The sequence below is a fragment of the Danio rerio genome, chromosome 15, assembly GCF_049306965.1.
Source record: "Danio rerio strain Tuebingen ecotype United States chromosome 15, GRCz12tu, whole genome shotgun sequence".
Taxonomy (NCBI): Eukaryota; Metazoa; Chordata; class Actinopteri; order Cypriniformes; family Danionidae; genus Danio; species Danio rerio.
This window is the reverse complement of record NC_133190.1, coordinates 44,200,705-44,227,867: the sequence shown is the minus strand read 5'-3', so window position 1 is coordinate 44,227,867 and position 27,163 is coordinate 44,200,705. Positions and strand designations below refer to the sequence as shown.

Below are 27,163 nucleotides of genomic sequence, written 5' to 3'. Positions count from 1 at the left end.
AAAGCAGTTGCCCAATTGTGAAGTAAACATGATCTGCAGTCAGTGTTGGGTAAAAAGGTAATCTGCTACAATTTGAAGACTTTCTTACTCTTTCTTTAAAAAAAAAAAAAAAAAAAGGAAAATAAAAGCACAAAAATAACACTTTCACATTCATTTCTTTAAATAGTAACTAACACATTTAGTTGCCCAAAACGGTCTGCAACCAGAAATTGTGTTTTCAAAACTTTTGAGACCCAAAGGATGAATTGTCAGCCTGTTCATGGTCATGTTATGAAGCTCTCAAGTTTAATTAGCTGTCAGATTCATTAATTTTCCCCGTTGATTTATTCGGTTTATTGTGTTTTGTCCTAATAAATCAATTATATTTTGTTGATATGTGCAAATACATGTTGAAAGCTGTTATTACCCCTATATGTGATTAAATCCTTGAATAAACTGCAGAATCAGCGAGAGTCCATCAAAGATTATGGTAAGATGCTCTGTCGCGCGCAGAGGACAGAGATACAGACAGACACTCAGAGAGAAAGAGATTCCTCAACCAAAAGCTTTCTTTGACATGTTTGGGTCAAATGACATGTTAATATCCACTTATCTGTTTTCCAAAATCGCGTATCCCATTTCGGGTCACATGATGTTTATTAAATATTATTTAAAAACTACTTTTTTTTTTTACATTAAATGTAATGTTTTTACGGTAAGATCTGTTTTAGAAAAGAATGTGGCTCCACCTGGTGGACATTACCACTGTGCATCATGTGACGTCACCCTCCCTACGTCACGAGTGCAAAGTGAAAGCAAAGTTTTCCGTCGAGTCGATCCGTTAGTCTTCATTATGGAGCATCACAATAGTTCATAAGAACTGTTTAAAAACAAACCAGGAGTTTACATGTAGCTGAAGCATTTGTTAAAACTGGAGTAGTTAAAAGGATTATAACTATCAACTCAGTCTTAACGCACATCTACAGTTTATGGTTAATGAAGGTGAGTGAAACAGGAAATTGCGACTTCATGTTTTTTTTTAAAGAAAACGTATCCGTAGCACGAGGTCCAGAATTTGTTTCATAAATGAGCTTATTTGTACTACTTTTACGGCTTTGGCATAATAAATTGTGAAAGTAACCCCATTTGAAAAAGGCTTTAGGATCAAGTGGAATCTTGTCTGTGTGCTGGCCATTTTGTTATTATGCCTAATAATAAATGACAATAGGCTAGTTTTAATTTTAAACTTTAACAGATTCCTATTTTTTTTTCTAATGGTATATGATGTAACACCTGTATTTAAAAATACGTATTGTTCTCATATTTCTTGTTTAGGAAATGCTTTGACACATCAAAAAGTGTGGTTATGATGACCATCAAACAAGCTAATCCAGCTAAAGATAGTGCTTAAAATGTCACTAAAATTCAGGATTTAAACCCCTTAATTAAATAGAAAATGAGGCGAATAGCTGCAAAAAGGTCCACCTCTTTCACCAGACTGCTGGCCTGAAATTCAGCTTTTTTATTTGTATAGCGCTTTTACAATGTAGATTGTGTCAAAGCATCTAAATGTAAATATGATTTAAATGTGTTTGATATGTTTATAAAAGTGTTTAACATAAACCTTTTTAAACCTGAACACATGTTGAGTTAGCCTGCTCTCATCAAGAGTGGAGTTTGTTCATCTGCAGGAAATGCAGTTTGATCTGAGGCTGTGTTTTTCCTGTGGATTATGTTTAGACGTGATTCCTCGATGTGTTTGTAAAATTCCTCATTTAAAAGTAATTTAACCTGGTTTATTTTCTGCTCATTATTGACTCAGTACTCGTTCAGCTGAATTATTGTTTCTTTGTTCTTTCTGTCCAATCAGTGGTGCAGATCAGGTTCTGTTTCATAATGGACGACACACAAATATCCAGAGATGAAAATGTTTCTCCAGGATGCAGGTACTTTGAGTTTAATTACACAAGTAATGGAGAGGAAAGTAAACTGCTGTGAAGTTAATGTACAAATGTAGGCCAGATCCTTTACAGTGTGCTGTTTTATATAAAGTGCTATTTTAAAAACGTTATTAACTTTATTTAAATATTAAAGTGATTAAGATAACTTTATCTGTTATTTTCTGTTATAGTTCTGTTCATCAGAAGAGATCAGATCCAGAGCCCAGCTGTGTGTCTATGAGGAGTGACCAGTCTAGGGATCTTCCATATAATTTTAAGAGTGAAGATACACCGACTGATCTCAGGTATAAGATTTCTACTGAAGATACTGTAGAAACTTTAATGCTACAGTGTTTTTGTTGTATATTATATTATCTCTATATTTTTTATTGGTCTCTAATATTTTAATAGTGTTGCTCAGATGAGATACTGTTTGTAAAATGATCAGTTTACTGTTTGGTATAAACAGTGTAAAATAAACTATTATTATTCTAGGAGTCTTTTCTTCATTGCTTTAATTTTTTCAACAAAAACTTCCAGGATTTGTCTTGCGGAGTATGTGTTTCTTTCCTTGTCATCCTTGGCTAAATAGTTCACTCTTTCCTGTGAGTAAATTATATTTTGATGGTTAGTGTTTACATACAAGAGCTCGACCGGGATGTGCTCGCTACTTTTTAAACAGGATAATAAAGTTAAACTATTACAATTTAGCAGTAATTAATTAGCTGTAGCTGCAGTATTTGTTGTACTTGATTATGTTAATACATAAATACAGAGGTTCTTAAGAACAAATTTGAAGCCACCTTAAGATTTTTTTTCTAGAATTGCACTTCTAGTCGCAGCACAACACGAGAACAGTAAATTCTGTGTATAATTAAACTTAAACTCTGTGAAAATGGCCATATAATGTAAAACATTTGTACTTTGTTTATTTGTATTTGTTGTAGTTTATTTCATCACAAGAGAACAGAAGCAGAGTCCAGCCGTGTGTCTATGAGGAGTGACACGTTTATGAATCATCCAGTAAATATGGGGAATGGAGAAGCACAGTGTAATATCAGGTAAACTATTTCTGGAAAAGATTTAATCACAGAAATTAAAAAGGCAGCATGCTTATTAACTCATGTTACTATGTGGTATTTTCCAGGCAAAACCTGCTAAACACATTTAGATCAAATCTGCTGAAGAAGTTTGAGTGTCTGTATGAGGGAACAGCGGCGCAGGGAAACCCAACACTCCTGAATGAGATCTACACAGAGCTCTACATCACAGAGAGTGAGAGTGGAGAGATCAGTCATGAGCATGAGGTGAGACAGATTGAGACACAATCCAGGAGATCAACAACAGAGGACACAGCGATCAAATGCAGAGACATCTTTACACCTTTACCTGGACAAGACAAAGCCATCAGAACTGTGCTGACGAAGGGAGTCGCTGGCATCGGAAAAACAGTCTCTGTGCAGAAGTTCATCCTGGACTGGGCTGAAGAGAAGGAGAATCAGGACGTCCAGCTCATATTTCCACTTCCTTTCAGAGAGATCAATCTGATGAAGGACAAAACACTCAGTCTGTCAGATCTTCTTCAGCTCTTTTTCCCTCAAACTAAAGAAATGGAAATATTCAGTGACAAATATAAAGTGCTGTTCATCTTTGATGGTCTGGACGAGTGTCGTCTCCCCTTAAATTTTAAAAGGAATGAGACTCTGAGGGATGTGACCAAAACATCATCAGTGGACGTGCTGCTGACCAACCTGATTGTGGGGAATCTGCTTCCCTCTGCTCTCATCTGGATCACCTCCAGACCAGCAGCAGCAGATCTCGTCCCCTCTGAGTGTGTCCATCGAGTGACAGAGGTACGAGGCTTCAATGACCCTCAGAAGGAGGAATACTTCAGCAAGAGAATCAGAGATCAGAGTCTGGCCAATACAATCATCTCACACCTCAAGTCCTCCAGGAGCCTCTACATCATGTGCCACATCCCAGTGTTCTGCTGGATCTCAGCCACTGTTCTGGAGAAGATGTTGAGTGAAGCAGAGACTGCAGAGATTCCCAAGACTCTCACTCAGATGTACACACACTTCCTGATCCTGCAGACCAACATCAAACATCAGAAGGACTATGAGGAGAAGCTGACAGATGAAGACATGATCCTCAAACTGGGGAAAGTGGCTTTTCAGCAGCTCATGAAAGGCAATATAATCTTCTATGAGGAAGACCTGAGAGAGTGTGGCATTGATGTGGCTGAAGCTTCAGTTTACTCAGGATTGTGCACTCAGATCTTCAGAGAGGAGTTTGGCTTGTATCAGGGGAAAGTCTTCAGCTTTGTTCATCTGAGCATTCAGGAACATCTAGCAGCTCTATATGTGCACCTCTCCTGTATAAACAACAATGTAAATGAGTTTGATCAAATCAACAAACAGAGTTTGTGGTTTAAAGTTAAAGACTTGTTTCAGCTCAATTCTTCAGAATGTGTTTCTTTATCTGAGCTGCATCAGCGAGCTGTAAATGAGGCTCTACAGAGTAAAAATGGACATCTGGATCTTTTCCTGCGATTTCTTCTGGGTCTGTCAGTGGAGTCTCATCAGATTCTCCTACAAAGACTACTGACACTAAAAAGCAGATCAATCCAGAAAATTAAAACAGTCGAGTACATCAAGAAGAAGATCAGGAAAATTGACTCTCCAGAGAGATCCCTCAATCTGTTTCACTGTCTGAATGAACTGGGTGATCATTCACTAGTGGAGGAAATACAGCAGTATCTGAAATCTGGAAGAATAAAGCAGTCCAAACTCTCTTCATCTCAGTGGTCAGCTGTAGTGTTTGTTTTGTTGACATCAGAAAATAAACTGGATAAGTTTGATATTAATGAGTTTGTTGGAGAAAGCACCAAAGCTGAGAAACTGAAGATCCTTCAGAAGCTGCTGCCAGTGATCAAAGTTCAGTAAGTATCATTGAAAACAAACACGTCACTGTTAAAGCTCATTAAATGTAAATCTCATAGAAGTATCCTATCAGTTATTGAAGCAACATGGAAACCTTGTTGTAAAACCAGTTGACAACAGTTTAATATATTTTAATTATTATATTTAATATATAGATTTAACAATTATAATAATACTTTAATTTTAATTATTATGCTTATTCGAGAAACATTGTTTACCTCTTCATTTTACCTCTGTCACCGTGCAGATAGTGGGACACTTAAGTTCACGTCACTATATTGCAATCAAGTCCTAGTCTAAACATAAATGATTACCAATCTTTAATGCTTCGGTACAGATTTAAGCTTGGTCTCGTTTTAAGAAGGCACTTTCAGGTTGTAGCTAAAGTAAAAAAATACATTCAAATAGAAAAATGAAACAGAAGTTACATTCCTTTACAGCAATTTTATGAAAATGATAAAACAATAAATGTTTATTTTATTATAATAAATAACATTTTTATTTTTATTTTTTTACAAAATTAGTTTTAGTCTAAATTTAACAAAATGAAAGCTAAATATCTGAGCTAAATAAGTTCCAAATTTGTAGTTGATATTTCAAAAAAGGAGCTTTCAGTCAAATTTTATTTGGTCGCAATACCAGATATGACCACTAGTTTACATTCACTTTGCATATGAGGGCACCTCTTATTTCTGTGCATTTTGTGGAATATGAACCATGTTTTATGCTTTGGACAATTTGTTAAGTAGTTTGGGCAGTTTGATGGTGTTTGATTTTGAGTTTAGCCCCCAAAAACCAAGTAGAAATGTTTTACATGTGGATTGCTGTAGCAAAGCAATGCTTAACAACAAAGTATCCATGGAAGATTTTTTTTCTATTGTTCTGTTGTTTTTATATAGAAATAATGATAAGGAGTTGTTGTTGGCAAATAACAAGCTGGACTGAATCTTTAAACAAACAAGTTTCAGGTTATAAATGAGCTTAAATTATTTATATGGATTTGTTAATGTGTGTGTGTGCTCTGTTTTGGGTGCAAATGTGACAAATCTGAACTGATAAGCAAATATTTCAACATTAACAGTTTACCCAAGTTGGATCAACAGCTATGTTTCCATCCATCTATTTTTATGCACACTTTGGATATGCACATAAAAAATAGTTGATGAGTAGGATAAACTTTTTATTCAACTTATAAGCTACAATGGAAACACTTTAACTAAACAAATTCCAGTATTTGCATTAAAAAAGTCAAAGATTTTGTTGCAAGAGATCATATGATGATAAAGATATGTGTGAATGGACAAACCAGCAGCACATCGTAAAGCATCTGAAGTGCTGTTTTGGTCATTCTACAATGTCTTAACCATTTCAGTATTAGTGTTGTTATATTATTAATTACCTCCAGAATTGTCAAGAGTGTCTGTGTCTCACAGCATCAAATGCCAACACATTCATTCATTGCGTGTCAATACAGAAAAGATTCACGCAGCTTCTCCTACTGCAGCAAATAATTTTTACTGTTAATTAAGGTTTTACTGTTAATATTTGGCACCAGTTAATCAGAAAGTGACAATTTTGTTCTTGTTGACTTGTTGGATGGAAATATTGCTTTATTTGTCTTATTTGTCTTATCATTGTCTTATTGTCTTATTATTTATTTGTATTTGTCCAGTTTTATACATAAAGTTAGTTAGCTTTTTTTGGATTGAAAGTGTCACTTGGACAGAGCAAAAGTTGTAAAGTGTAGCTCCAAAATCAATACATATCACAAAAGCAAGACCAATAATAATATTAGCATAAGTTGAGAAGTGTTATATGTAGTAAATATATTGAGTGTCATTTGTCAAATTTTATTCTTGCTAATTAAAGTCACTGATCAAGTTTACCAAAATATTTTTTTTCATTGAGGCAATGGACAAAGTATCAAATATTTGAGTATTGTGTAGTGATGCATATTTTGGTGGCTGTATCGGTCTCAGTGGTTATTCAGCACACAGAATCAGTGGATTAGTGGTTAATTAATGTTACAGGGTTCATACGGTCATGGAAAACCAGGAAAAGTCATGGAATTTTGACATGGCACTTTCCAGGCCTGGAAAAGTTTTGAAAAAACAGAAAAAGCCATAAAGTTTTGGAAAAGTCATGGGGCTCTATTTTGATGATCCATGTGCAAAACGGAAAGCGCAGGGCGCAAACGCTTTCAGGGCGTGTCAGAACGCATTTTTGCTAATTTAAGGACGGGAAAATCCCCTTTGTGCCGTGGCGCATGGTCTAAAAGGGTTGAGTTTATTTTCTTAATGAGTTATAGGTGTGTTTTGAGAATAAACCAATCAGAGTCTCATCTCTCATTACCGTTAAGAGACAGCTGCGTCGCGCCATAAGCGCATTTGCTATTTACAGGACGCAAAGTAAGTGTAAGTGGAAATACTGAGCATTTCACAAGCAAACAGTTAAACGTTTTTTTTTTAACAGACAACAGTTAAATAGAGCATCTACCGTGAAAAATAAGAGATAATGGATCTACTTTCACTTTGCCTCTTGGATAGGGAAACCTTTATGCACAGACATCAATTAGCCTATAAATAATTATTTCGTTTGTTAAGTGCAAAGATTTGTTTCAAAACTATTTCTAAATTCAGTTCTAATTTCCAGCAAACGATTAAATGAACAATAATAACAAAATGTGCTCAAAAACCTGAGTTATATCCTAAAACACATGCTGTGCCCCATATGGTCTAAAACCTGCAGGTGGACAAATCTAAGCTTGTTTTTAATAAAACAAATATAAATATGGATATAATAAATAATACTGCTAATAATAATAACATTATACAAAAGCAAATTGTTATGAATGAATTGAAAAAGCCTCCCGAGATGAAGAAGGCAAAAAAACAGTGGTTTTTCTTATTTATGTAGGCTAGAAAATAATATATTTTGTAATATTTTAATCCTTTATGTTTATATCCTATATATATATCCTTAATATTTAAATTTTTCCTTCCTTTTTAGACCAGAACACGCCTATGGGCGCACATATAAGCGCAAATGCATTTGCTATTTAAACAGCATGGCGCAACGCCTCAAAATGACTCTTGCTCCAAGCTGAAACTATAGCAAACAGGTATTGCGCCGCGCCTTGCGCCACATTGCGCCAGGTGTATGATAGGGCCCATGGAAATTAGTTTAACAAATATTTGTATACTTGAATAAGAGCTGTGCAATGTTTGGAAAAATCTGACATTACAGTATTCTGTATTTCTGTGATATATATTGCGATGTAAATACAATTTCACTAGATGATTTAACAGATATATATATATTGACTAATTGGGAGGATTTTGTAGAAGAGTGAATCTCAAAAATATATATCAAATAAATTACAAGCATAGATAAAATAAAGCAAAGATAAAAGTGAAAAATAGTTTTCAGGGATTCACTATTCAGGTACAGATATTAAATAATTATCACTGCATAGTCTTCATTGTGTATTATTTAATCTTTATTAAAGTTACAAAAAACCTCTTGTGGCCGGATGTTTTAATAGTAAACGTGTATGAACCCTGCTGTTACCATTATTGACCAATCAACAAAATAAATTTACTCAGATAAACTATTATTATTCTGATTAGGATTATCCTGGCAGGTAATTCAGTTCAGATGTGCTGCTGACCATGAGGTTTTTTTTTTGTGCATCCACATTTATTTTATAAATCCACAAAACATCTACAAATGAAAACAGCAGACACACACTCAGAGGTGTAAAGTATTTGAGTAATTTTACCTGATTATTGTACTTAATTATTAATTTTGGCATTTGTGCATTACTTGTGTACATTTAAAATCAAAAATGTTTACTTGATTTACGTTTTTTAAGAAAAAAGCTATTTTATTTTTACTCCTTACAATTTTATTTACAGTCAAAAAGTAAACATTTATGGACATTACTTCACTGGATTTTCCCTTGATTAACCAAATCAATTGCACTAATGTGTTTAACAAGTGTGTCTTTATCTCTCTACAGTTTGAGGGATTGTGGTCTCACAGATGAAGATAGTGATGTTCTGACTTCAGCTCTGAGATCAAACCCTGTACACTTGGGATTTCTGAGTTTGTCGTATAAAAAACTAAAAGATTCAGGCATCAAGCTTCTCTCTGCTGTACTGGAGGATCCTCACTGTAAACTAAAGACACTGTGGTAAGATCATTATACATAGTAAGACAACAGATTAAAAAAAAAAACTTCTAAAATAAAGACTCAGTGAACACATTCAACATAAAAATTATTCTGATAAATGATAGTGAAGCATGAACTGGGTATGTGATGGTTTTACATGTTTACATATTGTGGGATATAAATGATATTAAAAAATAACAGGTTTTTGGAAGCATTGACATCAAAATACAATAAATCAGTACAAAATAAAATACATATATTAAACAGAAACACAAGAACAGAGGTGTAAAGTACAATAATAAAGAATCAAACCATTTACAAACTATATCTTATCTGGGCTCAAATGAGTTGGCAGCGTAAGCTTGCGCACCTGGAACTTATTGCCAATTAGCTTCACATATAAGGACAGGAAAATCAAGGAAACACCATCCTTTTAAGCTGAAGAGACTGATACTTACAGCTAAGGAACAGTCATTTTGGCGAAGCTAAATAGCATTTCCGTTTCCCTCCTCGGGGAACGAGGGTTACTTTCGTAACCAAAGCGTTCCCCTTCAGATTGGGAACTTTAACGCTATCAGTGGATTTAATATTATTAATCCACCAATGGGGGAAATGTCTGGAAAACGCCATATGACTGCACCTTACCTTCGCCTCCGATGAGAGGATAGCCAGGCATAGCGTGAGCGCTCATGCATCAAAGAGAGTCTTCCAACGTGATCCCTGGCCCTTACTTATCCCACTTCAAAAGAAGTTTTACAGATTTAGATATATTTTTTGGGAAGTTGCAAGCGTCTAGATAATTCTAGGAAATACGACAGTACATTGGGAAGCGTGCAGTCCCGATAGGGAGGACGCTGCGGAGGCCATCTGCTACCCAATGGCCGAGATCCTAAAAGGACCTGAGAGGGGGGCGGGGTGGATTAATTCGCCTAGCACATCTGAGGAACCGGATGATGAGGTTATGCGTTCCCACGGTGCTGCCAGCCACCGCGTCATGAGAGCGGAGATGACAGCCACGTAACCTTGAATGTGGAGGGCGACAGCCTGCTCTCCAGCTTCTCTTGGCGTAAGAAAACACAACGCTGATCTAGCAAATTTCGGGGGTCTTCTCAGCAAGAGATGCACCATTCAGTGAATAGTCTCCACTTCACAGCATAGGCGCGCTCGAAGAGGGGGCTCTAGCCCGAGTGACGGTATTAACCACCGCAATCGGTAGGTTACCTAAGTCTTCCTCGCGTCTAAGGACCACCCGTGGAGGTTCCAAAGATCGGGGCGAGGGTGCCAGATGGTGCCTGTCTCTGAGAGAGTAGGTGCTCTCTCAAAGGGATCTGCCAGGGGAGGGCCATCGCGAGGAGGGAGAGCTCTGACATCCAGGTTTCGTTGGGCCAGAGGGGCGCAACCAGCAACCTGTTCCTCGCGCGAGCAGGCTCACTGGGGGAAACCCCGAGGCCAGCTGTGAGCCAGTGCATCCATGCCGAGAGAGCCCTCGGTCAGGGAAAAGAACAACTGCAATGAGCGTTCTCGGGGGAAGCAACAGATCGATCTGGGCTTCCCCGAATCATGCCCTTATCAGCTGAAACGACTCGGGGTGGAGTCTCCATTCTCCAGGACGTAAAGGCTGCCGTGAAAGCGCATCGGCTGCACGGTTCAGCTTGCCTGAAATGTGAATGCCGCACAGCGATTTTAGCCGCGGATGACTCCAGAGGAGCAGATGGCGGGCGAGCTGAGACATGCGGCGAGAGCGAATACCCCCCATGTGGTTGATATACGCCACCGCCGCCGTGCTGTCCATCTTGACCAGCACGTGTTGCTGCTCCAGCAATGGAAAAAACGGTGGAGAGCGAGGAACACTGCCAACCATTCCAGGCGATATGCCAATGCAACTGGGTTCTTTTCCACAGGCCCGCAGCTGCATGCCCGCAACGCACAGCCCCCCAGCCTGTGCTGGAAGCATCTGTTGAAACAGCAACATGACTGGACGCCTGTCCTAGAGGCACTCCGGCCTGTAGGAACGAGGGGTCGTTCCAAGGGCTGAGGGCTCGGCAACACATCGCAGTAGCAGTGACTCTGTGTGCACTCGCGTGCCATGCGCGTTTGGGGACTTGATCGTAAGCCAGTGCTGGATTGGTCTCATATGGAGTAATCCGAGCGGCGTGAAGCGGCTGCGGATGCCATATGCCCCAGGAACCTCTGAAATAATTTCAGTGGGACCACTATTTTGCTGTCAAGCGCTCTCAGACAGTTCAGCATCAGCTGAGCGCGCTCTCCGGAGAGGCGCGCTGCCATGGTGACCAAGTCCAGCTCCAGTCCGAGAAAATAGATCCTCTGCACAGGGGCGAGTTTGCTCTTTTCTCAGTTGACCTGAAACCCCAACAGGTGGAGGTGCCAGAGCACCTTGTCTCTGTGCATAATCAATTGCTCCGAGAGTGGGCTAAAATCAGCCAGTAGTCGAGATAATTGAGTATGCGGATGCCCGTGAGCCGAGGAGGCGCTAAGGCACCCTCCGTGAGCTTGGTGAGGACCCGCAAAAACAGAGAGAGCCTGAAGGGGAGGACATTGTATTGTCAAGCTCAACCTTCAAGTGCAAACCGCAGAAACTGACATTGGCGGAAGAATGGAGACATGGAAACACGCATCCTTCAGGTCTATTGCTGCAAACCAATCCAGTGGACGAACGCACCGGAGGAGGCACTTCTGCGTGAGCATTCTGAACGGCAGCTTGTGCAGACAGCGGTTCAAAACGCGTAGATATAGGATTGGCCTTGACCCACTGCTCTTTTTGGGCAGGATGAAGCGCGGGCTGTAAAACCCACTCTCCATTTCGGCTGGAGGGACTGGCTCGATTGCATCCTTCGCCAGGAGGACAGCAATCTCCTCTCCCAAGACAGGGGTGGGGGGGTCGTTTCGCGAACTGAATGGCATAGCCGAGTCTGATGCGAGCCGAGTGCGTTTGAGCCACCGCGAAGTGCTGGCCGCACTAACCAGGCAGGCAGAGCTCTCGCTAATGGACTCATCGCTACAATCGCTGATGTACCAACAGTGGGGCAGCGCGGAGTGGGTGTTCTGATCCGGGAAGCGCGAGGGTCCGGCGGAAGAGCTGGAGGCGAGAGATTTGCTTTCACTCCGCACCCAAACTCCTGAGGGGAGGCTCGAGAGTTGGGAGAAAGGAGACCGTCCTCCCAGCACTCTTGAGCCACTGGCGAAACGCACCGAACTTGCGAGCTAGAAGCATAGCGTCTCAGACTGGCAGATTTTGGGCTGTCACATCCGGGGAAGTGGAAAAGTGCTCTTTCATTGATGTTTTCATTGCATTTAAAAGTGCCGTTGGAAATGGGGCCCCACACGGCGGGCGCCACCCTCATGCAGCTCGACCAGCGCCTGCGCTTTGTATCGATGGTAGGTGGCCATCGCGTGCAAGGCAGAAGCAGCCTGGCCTGCAGCCATGTAAGCTCTATAGCTTCGAGGGAGGCAGATAACTTACAGGCTTTGGACAGGAGACGAGGCAGACCCCGCCAAGAAGAGGCGTCACGCGGACAAAGATTGACCGCAATCGTGCGCTCAACCTTAAAAAAATTGCCACATACCCCCTGGCTGCTCCACCGTCAAGAGTGGTGAGGGCGGAGGGACACAGCACGGGCAGAAAAAAAAGTGTCCTCCAAGACTGTGTGAGCCTACTGTGCACCTCCGGGAAGAAGGAGACGAGAGGCATTGAAAGCTTCGCCCTCTGGCCCTCTACATAGCACCCATCTAGTCAGTCCGGCCATGGAGCTGGGGGTTAAACCATCTCCAACCCTCGGACAAAGCAGCCCGGGAAAGCACGGCTAACATGTCCGTTTCAGGATCCGTCTTGACAGCGCTCACCTGCCCGGAGGGGGCGAGCGGGTCTGGATCATCATTGGACAATGAAAGCCCACCCTCCGAAGCCGCGGTGGACGTCTGGTCTCCGGTGTTATAGAGCGTAGGGGCTACCATCTGGTTAGACGGATCGCTTCCTCCGCCCGAAGCTTGGATGGAGCGCTTAGAGGAGCGGGAGGTCCGCGGGCCAGTGGGCGATGGATTATCTCTCGCTGAACCCCTCAGATCTACCCGAGTGCCCGCTGCAGTGCAGGGGACAGCTGGGGTGGTTTGCCCTTTTGCAAAGGCTAGCTGCGATCTTAACTGCGCAACAGTCATGACATCGCAATGATGACATGAACTGCCCGCGAGCGGCGCATTAACATGCTGGACCCCCAGGCATGCAACGCAGTGCCCGTGCCCATCATCCAGGGACAGGAAACCGCCGCATCCAGAAACGCACGGTCGGAGCGCCATCCTGAAAGGGACGTGCTGCACGACTGTGTTGCTCTCTTTGTGAAGTTGCAACTTTATATGCACCGCTCTGGAGGACCAGACCCAAAGAACGCCAGGCAAGGGAGAAACCCAGCTCGACCATCTGCCGCTGCGTGTACACACTCTGGACCGGGAGAATGCTCTCGTTCGCTCAAAATCGCTGAATCACAGCAGGAGGAACCCTCATCGACTCTCTCAAAAGGCTGTTATAGTCTCTGAAGCGAAAAGGGATGGCGTTTCCTTGCTTTCCCTGTCCTTATATGCGGAGCTAATTGGCAATAAGTTCCAGGTGCGCAAGCTTGCGCTGCCAAATCATTTGGCATTTCATTGGCCCGTTATATACTCTTTCAGACAATTGGCTTTCTGAAACGAAATCCCCATTCGTGGATTAATAATATTAAATCCACTGATAGCATTGAAGTTCCCCATCCGAAGGGGAACGCGCTGTTTCATTCACACACATACATAAGCGTGCTCGCTCGCTCGGTAGTCGGAAGCGATATTGCTAGACAGCCTGCTCCCATCCCAATTTAAACCCTTTTCCGACTGCTCCCTGCAGAAATCTGGTCGGGTCCAGCAGCTCCCGTGGGAATGCAGACCTCTAATATGATTTGTAAACCAATTTCCGGTATTTCGATATGAATATTGTAACATGAAATCAGCTCATTTTATGAATATTAATAATCAACAACGGTTTATTCTTAATTATTAATATTCCGGCTTAAGCTTCAGTCAATTTGGTCAAACAAACATATGATTGTATATGATTATGCTCGCGCGACCGAGCGGACTCCTAGATTATGAATATTAATTAACAATAACGAATTATTATTAATCATTAATATTCCGGATCAATTTGCCAATTTGACCAAACAAACACAAGCAGAACCGCCGCTCTTCCGAGCGGACACGGTAATCTATTCATTTAGAAAAAGGGAATTTAATTGCTGATTCTTGTGAAGTAGATTAATCATTCAAAAGTATTAAACAACTTATAATAGCTAGGCAGGGGAATCTGTATTTCAGTGACATTTTCTCGTGAGGCAAACAATACAATTAATTTGATTATAATGGAATTTATTGACTAGTCAGACGTAACGAACAAACAAACGCACAAACATACATTAAACACAAAACAAAGGTAAACCACGTGGAGATATCGGGTCTATAGAACGTGTAACAGCAAAGAGAAATAATAAAGCTAGGAAATATAGATTTCAGATAAAAGAGTGACAAAACTTTCAGTTCCACACGCACCATTACGGACCACCAAGGTTATAAAAAACTCCTTTTTGATAAAAGGGGTACAGCTTAATCGCATGACTAAAATCACCTGGAGGTCTGGAGGTCTCTCTTATGCGTCTCTCTTTCGTCGTGATGAAACTACTTTTGATGTCCTTCTTGATGCGTGGAGTTTGTAATGCAGTTCGGACGAACACAATCGCAAACTTTAAACTGAGTTTACTTTGCCGGAAAATAAAGAAAGCGTGGCGGGAAAAAGTCCATGCGGCTTAGAAAGCCACATGTGGCACGAGGGCCACCGTCAATGATGTTCTTTTTAGGACGTTCTCTTTCTGCCCAGATGTTTGGGGGGAAGTGTGCTTATACTTGTGGGTCACGTGACAACCTGTACAGCATTCTGACCAATGATTTCAGGGGAAAGTTTGCGCGCGAACCTTCCTTTGTCTTGGGGCTGCTTGTATGCAAATTTGAGTGTCCGCCTAAAGCATGCGGACAGGCATTTAATGCAGGGCTTTAAAGAATAAAGCAATGCGAGTTATGGTCTTGCTCTATGCATCATGTGTTGTAAAATGTCAGCAGAAACCCATCGGTACCAAACATGGGGGGGTTTAAAGGTACATCAACATAATTTTTCATATCCTTACAATATTTATGCTTTACAAAGGCCTAAAGGGAACATGCATACAGGTTATAAGAGAGGTTACACAGGTGAGAAAAGTCAGAAATGAGATACAAAGTTTACAAAACATAACACATTGGTTTTGTGCTGGTTCAGGATTTGATGAGTTCATTTTCTTTCTGTCGGAACAGCCTTGTGTGTGTGTGTGTATTTGGGCAGGAATGTCTTTGAAGCGACAGACTCAGTAATCCAGGGACACTGAAGAGATAAGTCTAGCGGGGGTACCCAGACTTTGTGGAGCCAGGAGTCGTAAAACCGTTCTGTCGACCAAAGCCATGATAAAATCAATAAGTAATTTTATCTGTGGACTGTACGCTACAATATGCATATGTATATTTAATTATATATAAGATCTTATACCTTGTATCCTTTGTCACTGAATGACTTTCAGTGCTCAGCCGTCAGAAAGAGCAGGATGTCACTTGCGTGATGACGTACATCACAGAAGCACTGCCAGCACAAATAAGCTCTGTCGCAGAAAGTTTTAGCTGCAAAATGAGTAAGTCGAATTTGTTGATGAGAGAGGAAAGACTAATGCAGTTGTGTGGAAGTTGTTTGGCTTTTTAAGTTTCAATAAACTTATAGTTTTGATGCTCTGCAAAATGGGCGGGGCAGTGGTGCCAACTAGCAGCGGGAACACATCAAATCTGTTCTACCCGATAGAACATCCTGAGAGTCAGAAGATGAGGGATCATAAAAGTTTAAGCCAACCTGTCGCCTTACCAAACCAGCGATGTCAGAAGAAAAGGCAATAAAGCAAACACAGGTGGCTATGAGGTGCTGTGTAGGATTTAAATTCTTGTTATCCAAACTTTCAAACTTTGCTTTTCAACACATGCATATACACCTATATTACTCGCATATAAACCTGTACTATGTTTAAAACATGTATAAAACTTGCGCATATACAGTTGAAGTCAGAATTATTAGCCCCCCTGAATTATTAGCCCACTGTTTATTTTTTTCCCCAATTTCTGTTTAACAGAGAGAAGATTTTTTTCAACACATTTCTAATAGTTTTAATAAGTAATTTCTAATACCTGATTTGTTTGATCTTTGCTATGATGACAGTAAATAAAATTTTACTAGATATTTTTCAAGACACTTCTATACAGCTTAAAATGACATTTAAAGGTTTAACTAGGTTAAATAGGTTAACTAGACCGGTTAGGGTAATTAGGCAAGTTTATATAACGATTTGTATAACGGTGGTTTGTTCTGTAGACTATCGACAAAAAAAAAATGCTTAAAGGGGCTAATAATTTTGTCTTTAAAATGTTTTTTAAAAAATTTAAAACTGCATTTATTCTTGCCGAAATAAAACAAATAAGACTTTCTCCAGAAGAAAAAACATTATCAGACATTTTCCTTGCTCTGTTAAACATCATTGGGGGCTAATAATTGGTGGTGGTCATTAAATGGCAGAGGAGTGTTGTGGAAATTTTTTATTTCCTTTTGTGGCCGACGTGTGTTCAGGGCTGGCGCGTCCGTAGAGGTGACCTAGGTGGCCGCCTTGGGCAGCAGAATAGTGAGTGAACCCCCAGGTCCTCACATTCATCCGCGACACCCACCCCCTCTTTCCATATGTACCTCCTGCTTGTTAAGGGACCAAAAGTAATTGGACAATTGGCTTCTAAGCGGTTCCATGTCCAGGTGTGTGTTATTCCCTCATTAACCCAATTACAATGAGCAGAAAAAAGATCCAGAGTTAATTTTAAGTTTGCTATTGGCATTTGGAATTTATTACTGTCAACTCTCAAGATAAGATCCAAAGAGCTGTCACTATCAGTCATGCAAGCCATAATTAGGCTGAAAAAACTAAACAAACCCATTAGAGAGGTGGCAATAACATCAGGCAAGGAAAAAAAAATGTGTGGAACATTCTTAAAAAGAAGGAACACACCAGCGAACCCAGCAACATGACCAGGGAATTCTTCTCCTGGTGAAGAAAACACCCTTCACAACAGTTGGCCAGATCAAGAACACTCTCCAGAAGGTAGGTGAATGTGTTTCAAAGTCAACAATAAAGAGAAGACTACACCAGAGTGAATAAATAGAGTTGTAAACAAGATATAAACACCAAAAGATATAAACCATTGGTGAGCCTCAAAAACAGGAATGCCAGATTAGATTTCTAAAAAAGCCTTCACAGTTCTGGAGCAACATCTTATGGACAGATAAGACCAAGATCAACATGCATGTGAGTGATGGGAAGAGAAGTGTATGGAGAAGGAAAGGAACTGCTCATGATCCTAAGCAGTGAAGCATGGTGGTGGCAGTGACATGGCAGTGGTGTGTATGACTGTCAATGAAACTGGTTCTCTTGTATTTATTGATGATGTGACTGCTGACAAAAGCAGCAGGATGAATTCTGAAGTATTTCAGGCAGTATTTCCTGCTCATATTATGCCATAAACTCATTGGACGGCGCTTCACAGTGCAAATGGAGAATGGCCCAAAGCAAACTGCAAAAACAACCAAAAGTTTTTGAAGGGAAAGAAGTGGAATGTTATGCAATGGCCAAGTCAATCACCTGAGCTTAATCCGAATGAGCATGCATTTAACTTTTGCTGAAGACAAAAGTGAAGGTAAAATGCCCCAAAAACGAGCAGGAACTGAAGACAGTTGCTGTAGAGGCCTGGCAGAGCACCACCAGGCATAAATCCCAGCGTCTGGTGATGTCTCTGGGTTTTCAGACTTCCGGCTGTAATTGACTGCAAACCAAGAATTGAAAAGTGAAAGTTTGATTTATAATTGTTGTAAGGTCCATCCAGTTGGCCCAATGCCGGTGTCCACTGGTGGATGAAGGTTCAATGCCTGTTCGGTCTTTCCAGTGCACAATGTTGATTTACCTTAAATTTAACTCGTATTTGACTCCAATTTTAGTATGAGGTGGTTTAGAATATTAATATATTTATCTTTAGTTTTATCTGACTCCAATCATAAAACATTAAGAAGATTATATCAATATATAATTTAGATAAATGTTTGAACCTTTTGTCTTCACTAGTAACTCTCACATCCGTTCATTTGGGTGCTCATGTTGCTCAGAGAAATCGCCCTGGCCGAAGGCGTCCCTCACGGTCACACTCCGGTCAGTCTTGAATATTAAACAGAGGTAATTGACTAATACTGTAGATGGCCGCTACCAGCGCGCTCCTTCTAAAGTACTTTTAGTTAGTCCCGCATAGATGTACACCCTTGAGTTAAGACAATATCATTTCTAATTGGTGGTTAGGGCATTAATATAAATGTACCCGACTACTGGACTCTGAACTGGACTTTAGAATAATATAATTTTCAAACAAAAGTCAGGTACCCAATCTAGGTTAGTCATGCAACTCTTTGTTGACCTAGATGGAAGTTAACGCCCTTTCCACCTAAGTACACTTGAATCAATATCAAGAGTCAGTCAGATCCCTAAAACACAATAAGTGTGCCCAATGCTCCATCTCAACTGGATTTTAGTCCGTCTACTGACCTGACGCAAGACGTGCGGAAACAAGGATACAGCGTAATCTACTAGAACTAATAATTACAGAATGAGCAAAATATGTTCAAACATAGGCTAACAATTTATTAGTCAGGTAAATGTGTATTATGCCAATTCAATCAGTCAATTCATAAACGATCAATATAAAACATCAAATTATCAAAGACAAATCCAAGATGAAAAGATGCATTCCTGACTTCAAAAAGTATGTAACATAGAGCATAACCTCCATGTTACGGGCTGATCTGGGTAAGAACATTTCTTAAACCTTACCTTAAGTAATCCGAGAATCCTCTCAAGGAAAGGGGTGTGTGCATAACAAAAGGCATTTGCATTTAGTGCTGCATGTGGAAAAGTCACACCCTTCACAGCGGTTCAAAAGATGCCTGAAGTTATATATTTATTGTTTTGATTATGTCTATTTCTGAGAGAATGAGACCATTGTACCAGTCACACTGAGACATTTCAAATGATATCAAACATGATAGTTAAAGTCACTTTGGTTAATTTAGAACATTCAGCATAGTGTGAGTTGGGTGGTTGAAGTCGAGTTTCAGCGGATTCAGATGTAAATGTAGGGGGAGCTGGCTTTTCCCGCATTCCCACCTGCTGGGTTGTGGAGTCAATTGTCTCTTTTTTTCAGCTCATGTTTGAATTGCCAAAGACATCAAAGTATTTGTAATATCTCAATTCTTACATTGTTATTCTGTCCAATTACTTATGGTTAAGAATCAGTACCCTTAACAAGTGGGAGGCACATATGCAGTGTGTGTGTGTGTGTGTGTGTGTGTGTGTGTGTGTGTGTGTGTGTGTGTGTGTGTGTTTCTGTGACATGTCATGACACAAATCTGTATAATGACATGGGTATGACACAGGTATTACAAAAAGGAGGTGAAATTTGAGGACATTGGTGACGTCCTCATTTCTTAAAAAGCTTATAAATCCCACAGGATGAGTTTATTCAGAGAGTAAAGCTGCACACAGTCTCCTGTGATGATTGGGTTTAAGGGTAGAGTGGGGTAAGGGCAATACAATATATGGTATGGACAGTATAAAATGAATGGAAACCTATGTAATGACCCCACTTTTCACAAAAACAAACGTGTGTGTGTGTGTGACATTTTGAAGCATGTTTTCTGAAATCTTTTTAAATATTTTTATTTTCACAAGTGTGATAAATCTCCAATATAAATCTAGGCATATTTAATGTTTATATATATATATATATATATATATATATATATATATATATATATATATATATATATATATATATATATATATATATATATATAACTGCCTGTAGAATTGGTTCATTTATCTGATCTGAGTGTGTCATTGCTCTCTACAGGTTGAGTTATTGTGGTCTCACAGATGAAGGTTGTGCTGCTTTGGCTTCAGCTCTGAGATCAAACCCTGAACACCTGAGAGAACTGGATCTGTCTGGGAATAAACTAGGAGATTCAGTGACTCTTCTCTCTGCTGTACTGGAGGATCCTCGCTGTAAACTGAAGACACTTTGGTAAGATCATATTTGACTCTCACATGTGAAACAGTGTGAATTTATTTAATTGAAATGTTTTTTCTTGGTTGGACATTTGATAAGAAAAAAGTAAAAGGAATGTTCAGACAACAGCAGACATTAACTGATTCAATTTAAGGTCATACATCGTCTACACTACACTAAAACCAAGCTACATTAAATCTTTCCTTCTGTCTCACCAATATGTGATAGATGCAAGATAGTAGAGGACACGGTTGCTCACGCCTTTTGGCTCTGTGCCTTACTTAATAGATTTTGGACAAACATATTTGACTGGTACTCAAAGGCTTATAGCAAACCTGTTCTATACCATCTTTAACTTCTCACAAAATACATCTTCTCTCCCTCAAACAATGCAGGAGTCTTTAATGCAAAGCATAGTGGTGACTAACAATTAACAATTAACCCCCCAATTAAAATTTTTGCCTACTTGGGGTCAATTTCTTGATTTATTTTATAAATCTATATCTCAAGAGCAATTCAGTGACTCCTCTGAGGTTTAAGCTATATACCCTCTCTAGATTTGATTATATGTTTGGTGAATATGATGTGTTTTTGTTTGTTTGTTTTGTCTCTTTTCTTTTTTGTTTTCCTTTATATTGTATTTTGTATGTCTACAGTACGAGCCAATATTTGTTATTGTTCTCTCTCTCTCTCTCTCTGTGTGTGTGTGTGTATTACAGTTAGGTTTAATCAACTTGATGTGTCTTCATGAATGAAAATGTTTTAAAAAGAAAATAAAGTAAATAATAATAATATGTTTAAATTGCAAAAATATTTCATAATATTGAAGTTTTGTTTATCATTTTGTTTATGTGTTGATTTATTTATTCATTTATTTGTAAAACCAGGTTTTCTCTGATCGTGTTCATATTTCTACTGATATAAACAGCACAGCAATGTTAACAGTGTGAACAGAGTCATTATTTCAGTGATTTTGCTATTGTCTTATTATTTACACTAAATAGATGTTTCAAGAGTTCACACTTAGATATTGCTTGACAACTGTAAGCAGGTTTGGCATGCTGTCCCGGGAAAGAACCCTGAGCTCGGAGATAGTTGAGCCCAGGGCTCCCGCCAGGTCCATAGAGCATGTGAGGATGTGGTTCTCGAGAGCTCCCCTTTTTTAAGGAGGAAAGGAGGAGAAAGGGGGTGGATGGGGGGTTTCTTCGGAAAACGAAGATAAGAGAGTAATATCTAGCTAGGCTATTTATAGTGAGTTAGGATAGATCTAATTTGGCTAACTAATGAGTGTAGATAGGCGGCCAGCTGCAGTCAATCATATCACGTGCTCCTCTCGAAATTAGTTTAAAAACTTCACTTATGCTGCTTGAATAAAACTTTCTATTTATGATCATGTTTTGTTCTCTGTGACATTTTAGATATCAGACTAATGATCCATCAGGTACATTCATTCATGCTTTAGTTTGTGCTTACACTTTAATAATAGATTTACTGAACTGCTGTGATGTGAGAGAGTGAAGAGTGTGTCATTGTTCTCTACAGGTTGAGATATTGTGGTCTCACAGATGAAGGTTTTGCTGCTTTGGCTTCAGCTCTGAGATCAAACCCTGAACACCTGAGAGATCTGTATCTGTCTGTGAATAATCTAGGAGATTCAATGACTCTTCTCTCTGCTGTACTGGAGGATCCTCACTGTAAACTGGAGAAACTGGGGTGAGATCATATTTGACTCACACATGAAACTCAGTGTAAAGTAAATGTAAAAGTAAATGTAGATTTATTGTTTGTTTGACTTTCTTTTGCAATTTGCTGATTGCATTTAATAAAAAATTAGAATTTTTCTTTTAACTCATATGAAACTCAGCTCTTTCAATCAATAGTACAGTACATTTACTCTCAGTGAGGAGTTTAGCATCAAGATTTTTCAATCTTACATTTAAAAAAGTTTAATGTCATTGTTGAAAGCAATTGTTTTGTAAAATATATATTTTACAGTGGGGCTTAATCAATTAATGTGTCTTCATGAATTATATATATATAATAATATATAATATATATTTAATATATATTTTATATATATATATATATATATATATATATATATATATATATATGTATATATATATATATATGTATATATTCTTTTTTTTAAGTAAAACATGACAATAATAATAGCAATAATTGTTTAAATTGCAATAATATTTCACAATATTAAAGTTTTTGTTTTTGTTTAAATGAGATAGCACTTCCTTATTGAGCCTTAAAAACATTAAAATCATTATCCCAAGTTTTTTACTAATTGTGTACATGATTCTACTGGTATAAACAGCACAGCTCATTTCAGCAAAGTTAACGGTGTGAACATAATCATTTTTTCAATGATTTTGCTATTATCTCATTATTAACACTGAATAGATGTTTATCCTGCTTGAATAAACTTTCTATTTATGATCATGTTTTGTTTTCTGTGACATTTTAGACATCAGACTAAGGATCCATCAAATATGTTCACAAACTTTAATAATAGATTCACTAAACTGATGTGATGTGAGAGAGTGAAGAGTGTGTCATTGTTCTCTACAGGTTGATTGATTGTGGTCTCACAGATGAAGGTTGTGCTGCTTTGGCTTCAGCTCTGAGATCAAACCTTGAACATCTGAGAGATCTGGATTTGTCTGGGAATAATCTAGGAGATTCAGTGACTCTTCTCTCTGCTGTACTGGAGGATCCTCGCTGTAAACTGAAGACACTTTGGTAAGATCATATTTGACTCTCACATGTGAAACAGTGTAAACTATATACATCCATTCATCCATCTTTTATCTGTTTCTTATCCGGGTCGTGGAGGCAGCAGTTTCAAAAGCATAAAAATCCTAATTATCCCAAAGTTTTCACAAATCATGTACATATTACTACTGAAATAAACAGCACAGCACATTTCAGCAATGTGAACAGTGAGAACAGTGTCATGAGGGAAATCATTTAAATAATTGGAGACAATTGACAAATAAGTTTAGTTCATGCACTGCACACACACAAATAAATAGTCATCTTATTATTTACAATGAATAGCTGTTTCTCCTGCTTGAAAGATTGATGTTGTAGCTCCCTGGTTCAATAAAGGATTGACTCTTTCACTGGTGTTTTCCCATGATTTATTTCAGTGCAGCATTCATTTCACTGACGCCGTCGTCTACATCAAACACCTTATACCGTAGGCCAAACACCGTACACCTTGCACCGTAATCCAGACACCTTGCACCGTACGGCAAACACCGTAAGAGCTTGTATACAAAGGAAAATGAAACCAAACATGAAAGCCATATACAAAACAAACATCACTTAAGCTTCATAAACAGACTCAATACAAACAAACAAACACATTAAACATAAAGTGTCAGTACCTTGTTCTCCAATCAAACCAGAAGCTAAACCTTTAGTCCATAGCAGACCGCACAGCTGGGACGCCGTGATCATGTGCGATCTTTCTGTGTCTGTTTATATCCGTAACGGTAATTAATATAAATAAAAGACTTCCGCATTTACACTAATCACTTCGTAACATAAATACCAAAATATCAAATATACATATAATAAAGAACAGAGAGAGAGAGAGAGAGAGAGAAAAGTATATACACAATATAAACATATTGTAGAAAAAGATGCAATAACGTAGACACCATATCAAAGTTATTAACAGATGTGTTCTAATCATGTTTTGTCATCTGTGAAATTTTAGTTTATCAAACATGTTGATTTGTGTTGTTAGTTTGTACTTTAAAAACGGATTCTCTGTTAAACTGATGTGATGTGAGAGAGTGAAGAGTGTGTCATTGTTCTCTACAGGTTGAGTAATTGTGGTCTCACAGATGAAGGTTGTGCTGCTTTGGATTCAGCTCTCAGATCAAACCGTGAACACCTGAGATATCTGAATGTGTCTGGGAATAAACTAGGAGATTCAGTGACTCTTCTCTCTGCTGTACTGGAGGATCCTCACTATAAACTGAAGACACTGTGGTAAGATCATATTTGACTCTCACATGTGAAACACAATATAAAGTAGATATTTATTGTTTTTGTTCTTGATTGGACATTTTATAAAACAAAGTAGAAGGAATGTTTGCATGACTTTCTTTTGCAATTTGCTGATTGCATAGAATCAAGTAATTTGAGGGATTTATTTGAAATTAAAAATAAGATGTAAATGAAAATCCATATTTTACAGGTGGTTTTAATCAATTAATGTGTCTTCATGAATAAAAATATATTCATACACAAAGTAAATAGATGACAATAATAATAGTAATAAATGTTTCATATGCAATAATATTACACAATATAGTTTTTTTTTTGATTATTTTGTTTGGGGTAATTAAAAACTTGAAATATCCCATAGCTTTTACTGGTTGTTTACATATTTGTACTTATATAAAAAGCACAGCAAATTTCAGCAATGATAACAGAGAACAGTGTCATTATTTCAATGATTTTGTTTATCCTGCTTGAAAAAAAACTTTCTATTTATGATCATGTTTTGATTCAGATTTTAGACCTCAGACTAATTAATGATCCATCAGATAAGTTTATTTGTGCTTTTAGTTTGTAGTTTAATTATGGATTCAGTGTTAAACTGGTGTGATGTGAGAGAGTGAAGAGTGTCATTGTTCTCTACAGGTTGAGTAATTGTGGTCTCACAGATGAAGGTTGTGCTGCTTTGGCTTCAGCTCTGAGATCAAACCCTGAACACCTGAGAGATCTGAATCTGTCTGAGAATAAACTAGGAGATTCAGTGACTCTTCTCTCTGCTGTACTGGAGGATCCTCACTGTAAACTGGAGAGACTGGGGTAAGATCATATTTGACTCTCACATGTGAAACAGTGTAAAGTATCTGTGAAGTGTTGAGTCTCTTTCTGCAGCTTCTCTGATCTTCATTACTTTAACATTTATTTTATTTTTGTCTGTTTTATCGAAATAAGCAATGATAAACATAAATTGATGATGGAGGAATGGGATGGTCAGTTTATTTTAATCATAAGAGTGTTTAAATTCATCTTTGGGCATTTTATCCAACAGTCTGTGACTGAAGTGCAGGAATAATTCAGTAAATGTACAGTAGGATACAGGAGGTGTTGATGTCCAGATTGTGACTCAGACAGGCTGATTTGACTGATATCCATTATTGTTTCTGATGGAGAAACACAATCACCATGAGCTCAGTGTTATTGTGCTGATAGAGCTGAACACACAGCAGCACTGAGCTCTCATCTAGACATTTACAGTAGACAAGACTGACAAATCAACATTGCAGCCGGTTTGATTTGATTGTAATCTCTTCAGTATCAGACAGGCCTTTTGTGTTTCACATCTCAGAGACTGAAAGCTCTTTTAGTCAAGCGCCATTGGCTGACTGCAATAATTAAAGTGACAAATGATTTGTGTTTTATCATCACTAACATCATCAGACTAAAGTTGTTTACTTGTTTTATAAAGAATTATTCATATTATTTTGATCATCTGAGAGTTGATTGTTGAAAACATTTGAATCATTTTATTCTGCCTAATATTTAAGTGGAAACTGCAATATATTTCACTTTCAGGATCCTTTGATGAATTTCTAAATCTTTTCAACACGCAATATTTTTACAGTAGTTTCTGATCCATTTATTGTGTCTTTAATGAATCAAAATATTATTTACATCTTTAATGGCACTTTTGAAAGGTGATTTAAATATGAAAGAGCAAAGCATTGATCAAAATAAATGTTTATCGAGCAGCAAATCAGCATATTACAATGATATGAAAACTATGGTTTAAAAATAAAAATATATAGTAATAATGATGAATAAATGAAACTTCAAAAGCATCTAAACATCATAATGATCTCAACCTTTGAACCTATAGTGTAAATAACAGTTCGGTTAATCAGTGCTGTAAACAGAGACATTAATTATAAAAGATTTTGCCTAAGAGAGGAAACAAAAGATTACACAGCACAGATATGAACAGATATTTATTCAGCCTGAATCAGATGTTTGATGTTTTATGATCATATTTTGTGTTTTGTGACATTTCAGACCTTAATTGAATAATTCAACACATATATTTATTTATGCCTTTAGTTTGTACTTTAATAATGGATTCAGTGTTAAACTGGTGTGATGTGAGAGAGTGAAGAGTGTGTCGTTGTTCTCTACAGGTTGAGTGATTGTGCTCTCACAGATGAAGGTTGTGCTGCTTTGGCTTCAGCTCTGAGATTAAACCCTAAACACCTGAGAGATCTGAATCTGTCTAGGAATAAACTATCAAAATTTACAGTGAAGCTGTTCTCTGATTTGAAAGACGACCCACATAATAAACTGGAAACATTATACATTTGTGAGTATGTTTTTAAGCTGAAATGTTGACTTGAGTTCAGTAACAGGCCTCATGTGTGTAAATGTAGAATATCTGATAATAATTCAGCTTCACTGTAGTCTGTGCTTTAAACTGTTGAGTTTTTAATTCCTTATTTATCTGCTTGAGTTTTTCTGAAATGGATCTGCTGATGTGATTTGAATCATATATGACTGTGTGTGTGCGTGTGTGCGTTTTATTGCAGGATCCTCTGTTTAGTTTACTCAGGATCTGCTGATGGTGAATAAGAAGAAACGTCACAGACACAATCAACACACACTGAAGACACACAGACCTCACTGGTTTGTTTTTATATGTAATGATCAGGAAAATATAAATGACTCCATTATTTTCTTCTGATATTGATTATAGTGTACACTAGAACGAGGATTTGAATATGACAACACTAAAACACATTTGTTTTTATCTGCAAGCCTTGGATAAATAACTGTAAATATGTAAATATAAAATGTGTTGTGCAGTA

The 27,163-nt window shown here is 38.4% G+C and overlaps 1 protein-coding gene across 2 annotated transcripts; it reads left to right on the top strand.

Moving 5' to 3' along the window:
- The first annotated feature begins 758 nt into the window (after positions 1–758).
- On the top strand, positions 759–27,163 carry LOC110437818 (NACHT, LRR and PYD domains-containing protein 3). Of its 2 annotated transcripts, XM_021466487.3 has the most exons (13): positions 759–981; positions 1,850–1,925; positions 2,111–2,224; positions 2,867–2,980; positions 3,067–4,860; positions 8,883–9,056; positions 20,130–20,300; positions 21,828–21,998; positions 22,869–23,039; positions 24,132–24,302; positions 24,960–25,130; positions 26,483–26,661; positions 26,885–27,163. In XM_021466487.3, coding segments are annotated over exons 1-13 (3,321 nt in total). In that variant the 5' UTR covers positions 759–968; the 3' UTR covers positions 26,887–27,163. The 2 variants fall into 2 exon arrangements, with proteins under 2 accessions (XP_021322162.2, XP_073780111.1); XM_073924010.1 differs by lacking the exon at positions 24,960–25,130.